Below are 15,626 nucleotides of genomic sequence, written 5' to 3'. Positions count from 1 at the left end.
TCTTCATTTCAATTGTTTATATCTCTGCAAAAGCACCAGAGAGCACCAACATTATCTTCAAACGTGTTGGACAGAGGTTTTTTTTTTTTTTTTCAAGCTAATAATAGTTATTTTTAAAAAGGAGGGATTTCCTCTGAAGGTGGAGTTCAGCACCATGCATCAGGCAAATGTCCTGGCCTTCTGTGGGACAGCATTGCTTGACCCATCTGGTTTGATTCACAGCAGTTCTTTCAACAGCTTCTTCCTGAGACATGAACCACGAATAGGGCACCAGCTATTCTTATAAGGACCCAAACCTCCAAAATCTGCTTGACCTCTTAGGATTTGATTTTTTTGAAATTAGAAAGAGACCCTCAGGAATATTTTTTTTAAGTTCAGAATCTATTAATCTGGATCCATCTGGTTTACACCCTCAGTGTCCACGAAGACCCAAGCTTTTCAGCACAGCAAAGACTGTGTTTGCTGTGAGAAGAAAGTTCTGAGTGAGTGAGGCTCTGAGTGAGTTTTGACAAACCACATAAAGCTAACTGTCTTCTTGTGCTTAGGGCTGCTGACCCTGCTGGGGGAAAGTCTGACAGACTCCCTTTGCAGTCTTTCATCTCTACATTAAACTAAACATCACCACCCAGGCCCACCTTCACTACCAGGAAGAAAGCTATGCTACTATGATATAACTGTACTCAACTATTCACTCTTCCTTTCTAAAAAACCTGAAACCACATGGCATTATAGATATTTAATTGCAACATACATGAGTTGCTAATATCTACGTGTGGTTTATGCATAGTATATGTAGCTAGTATCTATGTATAAATTCTCTGTGCAATATTTAGGCTTAAATAAATAAATACATACATACATAAATAAAACTGTATTCGCAGTTTTGGATCTGAATGTATTTAAATAATTACTGTGAGCCAGAGATTCTTACTTGCCTACCAAAATAGCCACTATTTCCTTGTCTCTTAAATTAGCAGAACCCAAACATTTAGAATATAGCTGCCCAGCCAAAAGACTACATTTCCCAGCCTTTCTTGCTTGTGAGGTCATGTGACTATGGTCTGGCCAATGAGATACAAGAAGTGTTGAGGGGGCCTCCTGAGAAGCCGCCTTAGCCTAGGAGGGTGTACGTGCTCTTCGTTGCCCTTTCCTCTGTTCTATCTGAAACAGGGATGTGATGGCTGGAGATGTAGTCAGCACTGGGTGCTGAGGATAAAGGCAATGAGGGTTGGGGAATAAAAAAAGCCTGGGATTCTGATGACTTCCTCAGTTTCTCTGATGGTCTGCCTCCAGACTTCTTCTATACAGGAAAGAAACAGACTTCTATCTTGTTTAAACTACTGATTTTGGATTTTAATTATATTTAATATATAAATCAAAATCTAAGTGGTACACACATATCTTTACATTCTGCTACACTGTTGCAGCCTGCTTCTTAAATATTTCACTCCATCCCTATCTATTATCTTATTGGTGGACTTGGTCTCCCCTGAGCCACCTTATTCTCCCTGTCACATTTAGTCACATCTCCCCTGGGTTCCAGCCACCAGGAACACCTCCAAGCTCCTGAACTGACACACACCTGAGCTCCCTTGTCTCAGATAAATGGTCATCATAGGGCAAGGAATGAAGAAGAGTTTATCCATTGGATGGACTATTTGGGCACAAATTGCTTTTCTGTTTCCTGCCCTCCTGGAAACCAACAAGATGGTAGGACAGATCAGTGTGGGCTAAAATTTTCCAGAAGAACTGTGTATGGGGGAAGAGGGGGGGAGGAATAATTTAAAGAAGGAATATTCTGAAATTGGAAGACGATATACAGGCTACTGAGACCAGAGAATGAAGTAAGTTGTTGGGAGTTTAGACGGTGGATGTTTCTACCTCCTGGGTGGCATCCTTGTTGGACAGAGTGCCTGAGATATTGTCAGATTCAAGCAGCTCCACAATGCTGTAGGGAGAACAGTCTTCCAGACCCAGCTTGCTGCACAGCCAGCCACAGAAGCCTTTCTCCATGTCCCGGGCAGCTTGCCACCATGCTCCCCAGGACCATGAGAGCTGGACCACGGCAGCATAGAGGCCCAGGGAAGAGGCCATGGCCATGATGAGCACTGGATAGAAGAGAATGAGGCAGGGGCAACATGAGATCTTGTGCCAGAAGGTCCTCTCCTCGTTGTACACAAGAAAGATATTGTACCAGGTGATGGTGCCATAGTAGAAAGAGACCACGAAGGAGAGGATGAAAACCACAGGCAGGCAGACCAGCGTCCAGAGGACCACGTGGGGCCCACGGTCTGCTCCCAGCTGGCAGGCCTTTCTGCCTTCAAGTGCCATTTCCCTTGAAGACACTTTAGGCTTGGTGAGTTCCTGCAGCTCCTTCTCTGTCAACGTGACATGGATGTCCACCATCTGCCCCTTTTTCTTCCCTCGGGTGATGGTCCCAGTTAATGTGACATAGCGGCTGTCCACAGGCATGTTCCACATACCTGCAGGGCATAAAGAGGGGAAAGTCAAGATCAGAAGAGTAGACATTTCAACAGAGCGTCATCCCCTGAGACTGGAGCTGAGTACAAGAATGTCCATTATTATAGCCCCTGACACGGTACACCCTGACATGGTACGAAGTCAGTGATTCCACGATGGATTGAATGGGTCTCCCTCGGGGAGGGATTAGTGCTCCCATGGTAAACTCTCACATCAGGGCCCTGAAGCAGGTTAAACTTGTTTCTTATATTCTCTCTCCACTTTTCTGGGCCTCTATCATGTCTGTAATATCCAGGGGAGTGAGGAACTCTACCACAGATGCCACTTCATAGTGACCTTATTTCTAGTTTACAAGTGCTGTGAAAATACTGTTTCTGAGTATCAGCTACTGTGTGTAAAGGCGGTACTGTGTGTGTGTTATACTGATGAGCAGCCCACCCCTCTTCTCTCCTCATTCCTAACCCCATGCTTCTCTGAGAGGGTCCTCCTCATATGCTGGTGGACATCCCAGCCTTCATATCCAAATTCTGTACACACACAGGCACCACATATACACACGCACAACATACACACATTCCCCAACAAAAATACACCATCACCACCACCACCACCACCACCACCAGCATCACCACCACCACCACCAGCATCACCACCATCAGCAGCATCACCACCATCACCACCACCACCACCACCAGCATCACCACCACCACCACCAGCATCACCACCATCAGCAGCATCACCACCACCACCAGCATCACCACCATCACCACCACCACCACCACCATCACCACCATCACCACCACCAGCATCACCATCATCACCACCACCACCACCACCAGCATCAACAGCATCACCATCACCACCACCAGAACCACCAGCATCACCACCACCACCACCACCACCACCAGCATCACCACCATCACCACCACCAGCATCACCATCAACACCACCACCACCACCATCACCACCATGACCACCACCAGCATCACCACCACCACCACCACCAGCATCACTATCGTCACCACTACCAGCATCACCATCATCACCACCACCACCACCACTACTATCACTACCATCACCACCACCCCCACCAAACAGCCACTCTTTGGCCATCCCAGTGGTGAGACTGCAGGTAGTGAAACAGCAAAGTCCACAGTCCTTCATATGTGAAGTGTAGTCTACAAGTGGAGGATGGGAGGAGGGTATAGGCTTTCGGTTGGCATGTCCCCCAGGCCCTGTGGACTCCTAGCCCCCGGCTGGTAGACGGACAGAATGGGACTGCCTCAAGAGCAAACATCCCTTCCTCCGAGAGGCATCCCCAACCATGCAATCTTTCCCTCCACCCGCCTCCTTCACTTGCTCATCTTCCCGTCACTGAGGTTTACTGTCTTTGGAACCTGCACCACTAGCTGCAATTGTCTCTTATCTGCTGACTTGTTTGCTGTCTGTCTTCCCCTGACTGGAAGGTAAACTGCATGAGGGCAGGGGCATTGCTCGTCTCGTTCACCGTGGGCATATGTCTTAGGGATGACCATCGACACAGAGATCTACCTCATCCATCTATTGCTGTGTAGTGACACTTAATATGGACACTCCACAGTTTCCTTAACAGCAACAAACATTCTTATACATGCTTCCTTACACACATGGGCATGGGGTAGATACTGAGAATTTCTTGGACGTAGGCTATGCATATTTTGAATTTTAAATTTAATAGATATTGACAAATTTCCCTGAAGTGGATTCCTCTTCCACATGAGGTATATGAGAATATATCCATTTCCTCACATTGATGTTATCATGTTTTACCCAATTTTTGGCCATCCTACATGTGAAGGATTACTATAACGCATTGTTGTTATAATTCACATTTTCCTGATTATTATGAAAGTCAACTATTAGTTTCTTTATCTTACACGTATTAAATAGTTAGCATGGTCGTCTTGTATTACTATTTTTTGTGTATAAATCGGTCTCTTCCATTACACAAGGAGTTCCAAAAGGGCAGAGATCTCTTCCGTATCACCTAGAAGAGAACATAATAAATGCTCAACAAATACTATCGATTTGTTGAATGAAGACTGCAACACTGCAAGAAGAAATGTATCAGTAAGAAGTACGTCAGTGAGCAAATGCCTGTCTGTCTTCTGGAGGATCCTCATTTGGTTTCCTTCCTGTGGCTTTAAGTAGGTGGCCCCAGAGAGACTTACCATCATCCGCAGGATAGTCTAGGAAATCATCTCCCTCCTCCTCTTTAGGCTGATCTCCACCTTCTAATTCCCCAGGCTCCTCATCCAGTTTCTCACTCTCTGACCGGTAGATGATAATAGATTCTGGGCGGGACTCTTTCTTCTTCTTTTTCCTGCGACCCAGTGTGGATTCCCCATCAAGGGCCAGGGCAGCTGCCATGGCTTTCCTCAGAGAGCCCTGGTGGGGGCTTGGGAGCTGGCCCTGGCCTTCCACTGGTGCTGGCTCTTCCATCCTAGTCCTCAAATCTAGCTATTCCTTGTAAAGAGTCCAATTTGCTTGAGCAAACTCACGATCCACACATCACAGAGCTTCTTCCAGGATGGGGCTATGCAAAGACATTCCAACGATGAGTTGCACTTGAAAAATAGGAAAGCAAAATCATCAACACGGAATGAATAGGGTGAGATGGAGAGGGGTTTAGGAAGTGGTCCTCAACTTGGCAGAAGCCTTTGCCTCCCTTCATTTCTCATAAAACTTTATTTTGGGAGTGCTATGGAAATACTTTTACAAGAATGAATCGTTGTTAATAAAATTTTATTTGTGTTGCCATATTTTGTGTTGCATATATTATGCAAAACTCATCAATCTAGCTGGGGGATGCCAAGTATAAGGAAGTTGGGTGAGGAAGCCTTACAGACAGATTAAGGACCATTCTTCCTCCCACCATAGATGGAGATTCCTATGGCTGGGACCAGCACTCCAGGCTTCTGGCTATTGGGTCAGCCATTACAACTATACTCAAATGGTTGAATGCAACTTTGAACAAGCCATCCAACGATGGCACAACTTCACTAACCATGCCTTTTCTGATATTCTATAAAGACACTTGTCTCCTGGCTTCTTGTTGGCCCAAGATCCCAGAATGGCTGGGATCTGTACTATCACCTTCTGGGAGACCAGTGGAAAGAATGCACACTTTTCACGCAACACTTTTCTCCTCTATTGTTCTCCAGGTAAAAAGAGGTGGGAGAGAAGAGAGTCTATACAACATCTTTTAAGGAAGAAACTGATCGGCCTGTGTTCTTGGTACATGGAGCCATTAAGAGGAAAGGAATGTTTTGAGTGCTATTGCTAAAGAGGTGCCAATTAGCAAATACCCAGCCAGTCACATTTAAACAGGTGGCTGCGGGACTTCCCTGGTGATGCAGTGGTTAAGAATCTGCCTGCCAGTGCAGGTGACGTGTGTTTGATTCCTGGTCTGGGAAGATCCCACATGCCATGGAGCAACTAAGCCTGTGTACCACAACTACTGAAGCCTGTGCGCCTAGAGCCTGCGAGCCATAACTACTGAGCCCGCTGCCACAATTACTGAAGCCTGTGCACCTAGAGCCTGTGCTCCACAACATGAGAAGCCACCGCAATGAGAAGCCCACACACCGCAGCAAAGAGTAGCCCCCACTCGCCGCGACTAGCGAAAGCCCACGCATAGCAACGAAGATCCAACACAGCCAAAAAAAAAAACAAAAAAACCCAAAAAAAACCAGGTTGTATGCTTCTTTGAAAAAAAATGTTATTATATTATGGAACGTTTCAAACATGTAAAATGAGAACATTTTTATTAGGGAAAGTGGTAAACCTTTATAAAAGCAAAGAGAATAATTCGAATGAATCCTTATTGTACCTCTCACCCAATTTCAACAATAATCAAAATATTAGTAGCCAATTTTGTTTTATCTCCTCAAATGTCAGATATCATTTCATTTCATCTGTAACTGTTTCAACATGTACCTCTTACATATAAGAACTCTCTTTTTAAAAAAAGATTATCACCATACCATTATCGCACCTACTTTTTTAAACGATTCTTTAATATCATCAAATATCTGGTCAGTACAAATTTCCCTGTTTAACATTTTAAAGTCTATTTTCTTGAATTAGGGCTCAATTAAGATGTATGCAATGGAAACAGATCGTACACCTCTGTCTATAGCAGTGCTGTCCAATAGAACTTTCTGCCATTGTACCTGAAATGAGTCTAGTGCAACTGAGGAAATGAATTTTATTTTTATTATTATTAATTTTTTGGACACGCTACTCAGCTTGTGGGATCTCAGTTACCTGACCAGGGATTGAATCTGGGTCCTCGGCAGTGAAAGTGTGGAGTCTTAACCACTGGACCACCAGGGAATTCCCCAGGAAATGCATCTTAAATTTTATTGAATTCTGGGTTTCCCTGGTGGCGCAGTGGTTGAGAATCTGCCTGCTAATGCAGGGGACATGGGTTCGAGCCCTGGTCTGGGAAGATCCCACATGCCACAGAGCAGCTGGGCCCGTGAGCCACTATTACTGAGCCTGCGCGTCTGGAGCCTGTGCTCCCCGACAGTGAGAGGCCTGCGCACCGCGATGAAGAGTGTCCCTCGCTTGCCACAACTAGAGAAAGCCCTCGCACAGAAACGAAGACCCAATGCAGCCATAAATAAAATAAATAAATAAATAAATAAATAAATTAATTAATTTAAAAAATTGAAAAAAGAGAAAGTTGGAGAATTAAAAAAAAATTTTTTTATTGAATTCTAACCAATTTAAATTTAAATAGCCACATGTGGCTACTGGCTACTATATTGGATGGAACAGGTCCATACGTTCCCCAACCAATTTTTTTTCCTTTTCCTTTCTATTTATTTGTTAAAGAAAGGTCATTTACCTTGCAGATGCTCATAGCCTAGATCTTGAGGATTGCAACCCGCATAGTGTGTTCCTCTGAACCATATATTTCCTATAAATTGGTAGCTAAATAAAGAAGCTTACTCAGATTTGGGTTAGAATTTTTTTGGTTGGTTGGTTGTTTTGGCAAGATGTTATAGATGGTGTTTTGTATTTCCATCAGAAGGTAGCTAATATCTGCTTGACTCCGTGAAATTAGTAGCCATTGACAACTATCGGCCAGACCCATTCGTTCATTAGGTGTTACAAAAATGGTGACATTCTATTTCTCTCATTTCTTCTTTATTTATTAGCCAGAATACTATCATGGACCTTTTTTTAAAAAAAAATAAATTTATTTATTTATGGCTGTGTTGGGTCTTCGTTGACGCCCACGGGCTTTCTCTAGTTGCGGAGAGCAGGGGCTACTCTTCACTGCAGAGCGTGGGCTTCTCATCGCAGTGGTTTCTTTTGTTGCGGAGCACAGGCTCTAGGCGCGCAGGCTCAGTAGTTGTGGCGCACAGGCTTAGTTGCTCCGCGGCATGTGGGATCTTCCCAAACCAGGGACTGAACCCGTGTCCCCTGCATTGGCAGGCAGATTCTTAACCACTGCGCCACCAGGGAAGTCCCTCATGTGCTTTTAACAAACCCAGTTTTAAACTTAGTGCAGGAGGCAAGTGGAGCCATTGTTATATAATATTATTGTCAATTATACTGTTAAATACCTTTCTTTAATGACAACAGTGGCAGCTTCTATTGATATGAAAAGTTTCTGAATTATTTACCAAACAAATGTCCTAATTTCCAAATAACTGTATTTATAATTGAGAATTGTAGTAGAATGTGAGTAGACTCTACTCACAGTTCTGTTGCCCCAGGCGCCCGGAGACTGTTTGCTTTCAGTAACTCCAGGGTGCCAGCTGTTTGTTACTTTTGTCCCCAATTCTCAAATCTTCATTTTGTTTCAGCTCTCTGAGTACTTCCTTTCTTTCAAAGTCACATGCACACTCTTTGGTGTCCCTTTATCCCAAACAATAAAACTTCTCCTCTTATTTGTATTAAATGGTCCCCACGTTTAGTGGACTGGCCCAGTCAGGGCAGGGTGGGGAATGGGGAGGATTATGAAACAGACAAAAACCTAACTAGGCGCTAAATGCCACTCAATTTGAAGCAAATCCCATGTCTTAATATGATGCATCTTCTGTATTACCAGGTACCAAGAATGACTCTATCACATTTCTTTAAATGCCCAAACTCCCCAAAGTCTGAGCAACCTTCTCAGCAGGTAGCTCTCCTCCATTGTCCAAGTATCACCTAAATACTTCTCCTTTGTCCTCTAATTGTTAATTTTCTTACCTGTTTCCCCACTGGCTGGCAGGTGGGTACTGGGTCTTATCACCTTTGTATCTTGGGCACATAGCCCAGTGACTGAAACAAATGAGGTGCTCAGCGACAGAACTGAAAACGCCCACAGTTGGAATTAAGGTTTCACTAAATCCTCAGAGCCTGACTTTGCCTGTTTGAACAAAATAAGTACTGTTACCTTCACATTCTTACGCATGGAGCTTGTTGGACTATGAAATTCATTTGGTGACATCTCTAAGAGCACATGATGTTCTAAAAGTGGGAAGATCCAGAGGACAGGAGATTTCTGTGATGAAGTAGCTTCTAGTGTCCTCACTTGACATTATGAAGCTCATCCATGTTAAACAAAGAAGTGAGAGAACTGGATTTAAGCCTAACTTGCACAACTCCAATCTTACGGAACAAGCACTATTTTGCAATGAGGACATCTGGACTTAATAATAGTAATAACTAAAACTTACTGGATGTTGACTGTGTGCCAGGTGCTGTTCTAAGTGCTTTTCAATAATCATTATTGTGTAATCCTCACAGCAAACCAAGGAAGGAGGTACTATTATTATCCCCATGCAGAGGAGTAACTTGCTCAAGGTTACATAGTAATGGTGCTGTGACTCACACGCAGGTTTGCTAATTTCAGAGCCCATGTTTTATTTACCATGCCTTGCTGCCTGCCAACATTTACCCCAGATTTTATACTTAAACCTCTAGAGCTGTCTTTGATGAATCCATCTCCTATATTAAGGATATATTCCTATGTCCCTATTACTAATCAGCTTCTAAGTCCTGCCGCTCATTCCTATGGAATCTCTTTGATAATGTGTTCATTTCAATTTCTACTACCACCATATGGTAGAATACAGCCCCTACACTACTTCCCCCATGTAGGTTCCTCTGCCTTCCATTTCAGAGTTCTTCCTCTACCGTTTTAAACGGTGATTAATGACACAAGATATTTTTATTTTGTCCAGTAATCGTCACTATCTTGCCACTTCTGACTGAAATATATCTCAAGGGTCTGCCTGGTGTTTGAGGCTCTCCATATTCATGCTCCATCCTAGGGTTCCATAGCAGTTTTTCCCACTCCCCATAACATGACTAGTTGACACATTTACTTATGTCGGTTCCTTCACCTTTTTCACTCTTCTCCACCACTTTCAAGCTCAAGAGACTCACTCACTCATGTTCCCTTCTGTGACCACCCCCGCCTACACATGTCTCTCCCCGACCCCAATCCTGTTGTTGCAGGAGTGAGGTGAGAATGCCATGAGTGTTCGAGTGTCCAATGCCTAGTAAGAGTTGATGCTTCACAGATGTTAGTTTCCAATCCCTTTCTTCTGCCTTTTCCTACTCTGTATTCCAGTAGTATTTGTCATCTGTACCATACTCTCCTAGTGCTTAATTATGCAGCATTTCATATCATCTTGAACTGATTATGAATGGCTTCATGATTTTTCATTCATCTCCCCACTGAAGATTATAAAATTTTAGAAGTCAGGAACTGTCTTATACTTCTTTACCTCTAATGGGAAGACCCCAGGGCAGGACATGTAGCAGATACTCAGTACATACTTGTTGACCCGGTAAGGCAAAGGGGAAGGGAAAATGCCTATTTGTAAATATGATGTGAACAAGTGTTAAGAGAGGAAGGCTTAATTATTTTCCTCATTTTTGTACACTTTATTATGCTGTTAGCATTTGAGCTGAGAAGCAGGTTTTGAACATTTCTCCTTTCTTTTACATATCATAAGAGAGAGGGTAGGAAGAAAATTTCTCTAGTTTCCAAGGTTTTAGTCAATAGAATTAAGAGAAGACACAGGACTCTGCTCTTTTTCCTGGAAGGTAGGCTTTGCCCATCCTCCACCTCCACCCCCAGTCCAAAATTTATTAATGAATATGATACTGCAGACTGTTAACCTCAATCCACCATTAGCTCTGACTCCTCAGTCATTCTGGGGGGAAAAATAGGTTTTAAAGTATGTACTCAGACTCTGGAACTTAGGCATAAAATAACTGGTTTTAAGCCACCCTTGAAGAAAATTCTCCAGAAAATTCTTAAATGCATCCACCACTTTTTCCCATCTTCATTGCTACCACTCTGGTCTAAGAGGCCATCATCTCTTACTAAGGTTCTAAAAATGCTCCTTATCTTCTGGCTTCTACTCTTGCTGTCTTCCAATCAATTCTCCACTTAGCAGTTAGAAAGATCTTTTGAAAACATACATAAAATCAGGCCATTTTCTGCTTAAAATCCTCCAGTCACTTCCCATTGGTATAAAATGAAACCCAAACTTTTCATGTGGCCTAAGGACTTGTGTGATCTGGCCCTTCCCTGTCCTGCCATCCTAGGCTATACCATCTCCCTCATGTATACCTCCAATGCTTCAATCACACTAGCTGCCTATGTACTCCTCTAGAGTTTTATTAAAAGAAAAGCAACAGCTCTTAAGCAGTCAGTAAACACCCAAAAACTCACAACACCACAAAATGAACTTACCTACCCAGGTATAGTGCCTTGGTAGAGCTGAGTCATCAGCAGGAAGTCTGGTCATTACTCCCATCCTGTCACTTGGTCACTGACTCCCACTCCCACCTCCACAGTGGTGGCTCACTGCTGCTTCACGGACCTCTCATCATCACGCATGAATTCCCTGGAGTCTGCTCATGATTCTCTGCTCCTAGGTGGTCACTGAAGCAGACCTGATCCAGGGCCTTCTCCAAACCCACCCAGATACTCAGCAGAACTTGTGGGCTTGGTGGGTGGAGAAGCCAGGGAGTTCTGAAGCCTCTGCTCTTAGATTAATTGCAGGGAAGCAAGTAACATATATGGATGAAGTGTGGCTGGAAAAAGCTAATAAATGGCAACGACACCAAGCCTTAGCAACTGGACACAGGGAATGGTGGGGGCTATGGTAAACATAAGCGCTCACTCAGGTCTCATCTGAAATAGCAAGTTACTCTTCTCCTCTCTTCTTCCCGCCAAGCCCACTGTTCAGCCAACTGCTTTCATAGAGAAATTCAGGTCCATTTGGTATGGGTTGCCTGAAATTTCATGAGAAAGTTCCTGATTTTAATTACTGCAATTAGTCCAAATTTAAATAAATTACCATGTGGACAAACAACCAAAACAAATCACAAATAGGCTGCCATTTTGCTCTCTCTGGCTTATAATCCTTCCAAATTAGGGTGTCCTGATCCACTGGTTTAACTAAGTACAATCAGGAATTGACTTTTTGCACCTTCACTGATATTAACACATCTTCCTCTTCCAAGGAAACTGAACCGGAGCTAAGTGGGTAAAGTATCATCATTTTCAAGTTCATTACGACTACTACAGTGAGCTGTGCCTTGCTCCAGCCCTGCTGTTCTTCCAGTTCTTTTCTGACTTGTGTATCTGGCACTCAGAGGGCTAATATCACCTGTCTGGGGTGGCCAAACTCCCCCATTAGCGTCTTGGTTTGCCACCATTAGAGGTACTAGGTCAACCAGGAAATAAAACGTTTGCCATTTTCCCACTGAAAATTACTATTGGCTGCTCTCGGAGGGACAGTCTCACCAATGCAAAGATGAAAGGAAATTTGGTTCAGACCAGTATAAAGTGATTGGAACGACGATGGAACAGCAACTGAGAACTTGCAGCTTCCAGCCAGTTGCTGTGATTGGCTGTGAGCACAGTCAGGCTGCAGCCTTTTCCTTTGTGGTCCTGTGAGCAGCATTTCTCTTGTCTCCTGGTCCTGAAAGGCTCCCACACTGAGGCTGGGTCATCATCTGGGGAGCATCTGACTGTCTACAGAGGAAATATTTCCCAGTAGTGAAGGTAGTTGGTTATAAGGAGCTTGAGCAGCTTTAGTGTAAGAGCTGTTAGATCTGATCTTTATTGTCTGATCTTTTGTTTACTTATTGTCCTACCTCTCACGGCACACATACCCCTTCCACCCCCAACTACCAACATGTGTACATCCTAGAACATAAACTCTACCAAGGCAGGGACACCTAACCGTCTTGTTCACTGTACTGTAACCCCCATGTCTAGAATAGTACCTGGCACATGACTTAATAAATAATTGAGTGCTCAATAAATATTGGCTGAATATTGTGAACTGGTTAAGAATCTTACTTATAGAAATTGGCTCAGGACTGCTTTTACATCAAGGCAGGCGGGGCTAGATATGCCTCACTGATATTCCTTCAGCACCGAGATTCTGTCTCAATGTTGAGAATCCCACAGGCCCCTGTCAGTCTGAGCCAGCAGCTGCTTCGTGAAGGGGAGAAAATGAAGTTACTAGGCAGATGGGGTGGGGGAGGGGTGGGAAGATGGGTGAGCAGCAAGAGCAGCTCAGAAGATGAACGGAGGGAGGGAGTGCTAATGGGCTATGACAGAGCGGGAATGTGGAAAGATCATAGCCATGGTGATGCCTTTTTCTCCAGGACAAAGGGGGCAGTGATGCAGAGTGCCAGGTAGCATTTGATTTGGCCAAAGGGACAGTCATTGCAGCAGGGCACGGATGCCCTGAGAAGAGAGGGCTCAACCAGGAGTCAGAGCTAAAATCTGGAAACAAAGAGCCTTCAAGAGAACTACTGCTGTGCCTCCAGGCCTCTTGGGGTTAGCAGACATTCAAACCCTGACTGAGGTCAGAGGCAGGGGCAGAGAGGACATGCCTTTTTCTTTTTAACAAAAGATCTCTTGAAGAGATGCCACATCTCCCTTAATCACAGGCTCTCTTTGGACCGTGAGAAAGAGCTTTCTGACGGCTCATAGTGCAACTTCCTTGAGGCCGAGGAATGGCTCCTTGTCATCCTCAGCAAGCAAAACTGGCTTGAAGCCAGTCCAGTCACCTTTTCACTGGAGGACTGCAGAATCCCTCTCTGAGGCCACTCAGCCACCACACAGAAGCTGCAGTACAGCCAGGCCCATGTTGACCCGCCCTGGCAGAGTTCCGTGAATCCACACGTCCAGACCAGGTCACACATCACATTTAATTAGATCTTCAATAAAAGTACCTTTGAAAGAAATTTAAAGTGTTCCTTCCTCCCAAGAAAGAAAGCCTGGAATTTTTCGGAATAAGAAACCTCTTAGAACTGAGTTAGTAGAAGTGATTCCTTGATAAACTATCCAGCAAATGAGAAGTGGAAGAGATAGCTTCCCTTCTTTAGGCAGTGTTGATAGGAATCTGTCAGCAACAAAGATAGAGGGGTAGGTGTTTCTCAAAGGAGGTCAGAGGAGGGCAGGGGGATGGAGAAACAGGGAGGAAGTGATGTCTGATTCCACTCTCAACCAGATCCATTTCCAATTCACTCTAACTCGGTGGTGGACCCAACAAAAGAATGATGGCATTTGTTTGTTTTTACATTATTTTAATACCTTGCAGGGGAAAATACAGTACTCTTGTTAGGGGAACCACTGACTGAAACCACCCACCCTGGCCAGGCCCAAGAGTAACCACTTGCATGAGTTATCTTAAACAGGAGGTCCTGGTAAGGAACGCGGAACTAACAAGCTGTCACCAACTGGAAGAATTCAGGAAAGGTCAAAAGGAGAGAGGAGACATCACTCCATATGTCCTACCAACCTCCCAGATTCCTTCTCGCTGGAATCCATCTTGGCTGAGTGATGCGGGAGCCACCAGGAAGGACCCTGAGTCAGAACGATTGGCCAGGGACAAACTGGAAACTAACCCCATCACCGTAAAACCCTGAGACTGTGAGCCACGTGGTGGAGCAGTCCTCCTGGGTTCCCTTACCCTACTGGTCTCTGCCCGGGGAACTCCTTCCCAATAAAATCTCTTGCTTTGTCAGCACATGTGTCTCCTCCAACAATTCCTTTCCGAGTGTTAGACAAGAGCCCACTCTCGGGCTCTGGAAAGGGTCCCCCTTCCTGCAACACTCTGACAACAGACTTAGAAACATGATCCTGCCTGGATTGTTAAGACCACAGCACCTGACACATTCCCTAGATTTGTCAAGTTCTCAGGCAAAGTCTCCCCAGGCTAGTCCAGGTGTAATTCCACTCTGGTGGGTTGACAGCAGGAAGCAAGATGGAGAATTTGAATAATAAATCACTGTTAATGGGCACCAAAACACGGATGAGAAATTTCCCCCACCCTCAGGAGGCTCGCTCCCCTGCATAAGGAATGAACTAGAGGGTAGGATCTCAAACACACACCTACAGCTGCATTCTTGCGGGAAGCATACACCCTTCGAGGAAAGGTCCTCTTTTGGACTCATCAATTTATGCAGCCCAGCTGAAATGTATCAAATCTCAAATCTGGTAAAGGTTCCTTCTTCCCTTCATTCCTCGGTGAGGAGAGGGAGATGAGGTGGAGGTGGGCTCGAGTTTTTTCTAAAAATCAGTTATTATCTTGGTTCTCTGGGTAACTACAATTGTATTTCCCCCCTCCCCCTCTCATTCCCATCCCTTCCGGAAGATGAAGCCGGATTTCTCCGCCCTCAGCTAAGGTTGCCCCTTTCCCTCCCAGCCAGCTGCACACAGCAGCTGGAGCCAGAGCATCGCTGGACTTCCAACGCGGGCGGGCGCAGCAAGGAGGCAATACGGGAGGCTCCCGAGCTGCAGCCTCTCTTTACCCAGATGCACTGGAGATTTAATTTTAATTAACCGTGAGAGTTATGGCACTGAGGATTGAATTTTTCAAAATAGAGCACAATCCCGCTTTTTGTCTTCTTCCCTTTCCCAATAGCATCGAAATAACACACACACACACACACACACACACACACACACACACACAAAAGGAACAAAGAGTCTCACCTACACATGCCGGGGAGATAGGCAGGCGGACAGTTTGGACGGTGAGGACGCCGCCTTGGGGGAGCGGTTCTGCGCTGGGAGAATAGAGAGCCCCTGAGGCGGCCGCGCGGGGTGAGGCGGGGCG

The 15,626-nt window shown here is 44.8% G+C and overlaps 1 protein-coding gene across 5 annotated transcripts; it reads right to left on the bottom strand.

The window, feature by feature from the left end:
• On the bottom strand, positions 1 to 15,616 carry TMEM169 (transmembrane protein 169). Of its 5 annotated transcripts, none has more exons than XM_036858948.1 (4): positions 15,503 to 15,612; positions 8,731 to 8,890; positions 4,692 to 5,087; positions 1 to 2,483 (listed from the first exon to the last, which is right to left on the bottom strand). In XM_036858948.1, the coding sequence occupies exons 3-4, from the start codon at positions 4,960 to 4,962 to the stop codon at positions 1,861 to 1,863; spliced, it is 894 nt and encodes a 297-aa protein (XP_036714843.1). In that variant the 5' UTR covers positions 4,963 to 5,087; positions 8,731 to 8,890; positions 15,503 to 15,612; the 3' UTR covers positions 1 to 1,860. The 5 variants fall into 5 exon arrangements, with proteins under 5 accessions (XP_036714843.1, XP_036714844.1, XP_036714845.1 ...); XM_036858949.1 differs by having other exon boundaries at positions 15,507 to 15,606; XM_036858950.1 differs by lacking the exon at positions 8,731 to 8,890 and having other exon boundaries at positions 15,507 to 15,616.
• Positions 15,617 to 15,626: the final 10 nt, after the last annotated feature.

This window comes from Balaenoptera musculus, chromosome 7, assembly GCF_009873245.2.
Source record: "Balaenoptera musculus isolate JJ_BM4_2016_0621 chromosome 7, mBalMus1.pri.v3, whole genome shotgun sequence".
Lineage (NCBI taxonomy): Eukaryota > Metazoa > Chordata > Mammalia > Artiodactyla > Balaenopteridae > Balaenoptera > Balaenoptera musculus.
The sequence above is the reverse complement of the archived record's forward strand: the minus strand, read 5'-3'. Positions and strand labels throughout refer to the sequence as shown.

Bases quoted from the DNA above. Each gene is read 5' to 3' on its own strand.
- TMEM169 (XM_036858950.1), bottom strand. From the start codon at position 4,962: ATGGAAGAGCCAGCACCAGTGGAAGGCCAGGGCCAGCTCCCAAGCCCC. The intron at 2,484-4,691 runs GTAAGTCTCTCT...TATGCCCTGCAG, and splicing joins AGACTATCCTGCGGATGATG to GTATGTGGAACATGCCTGTG.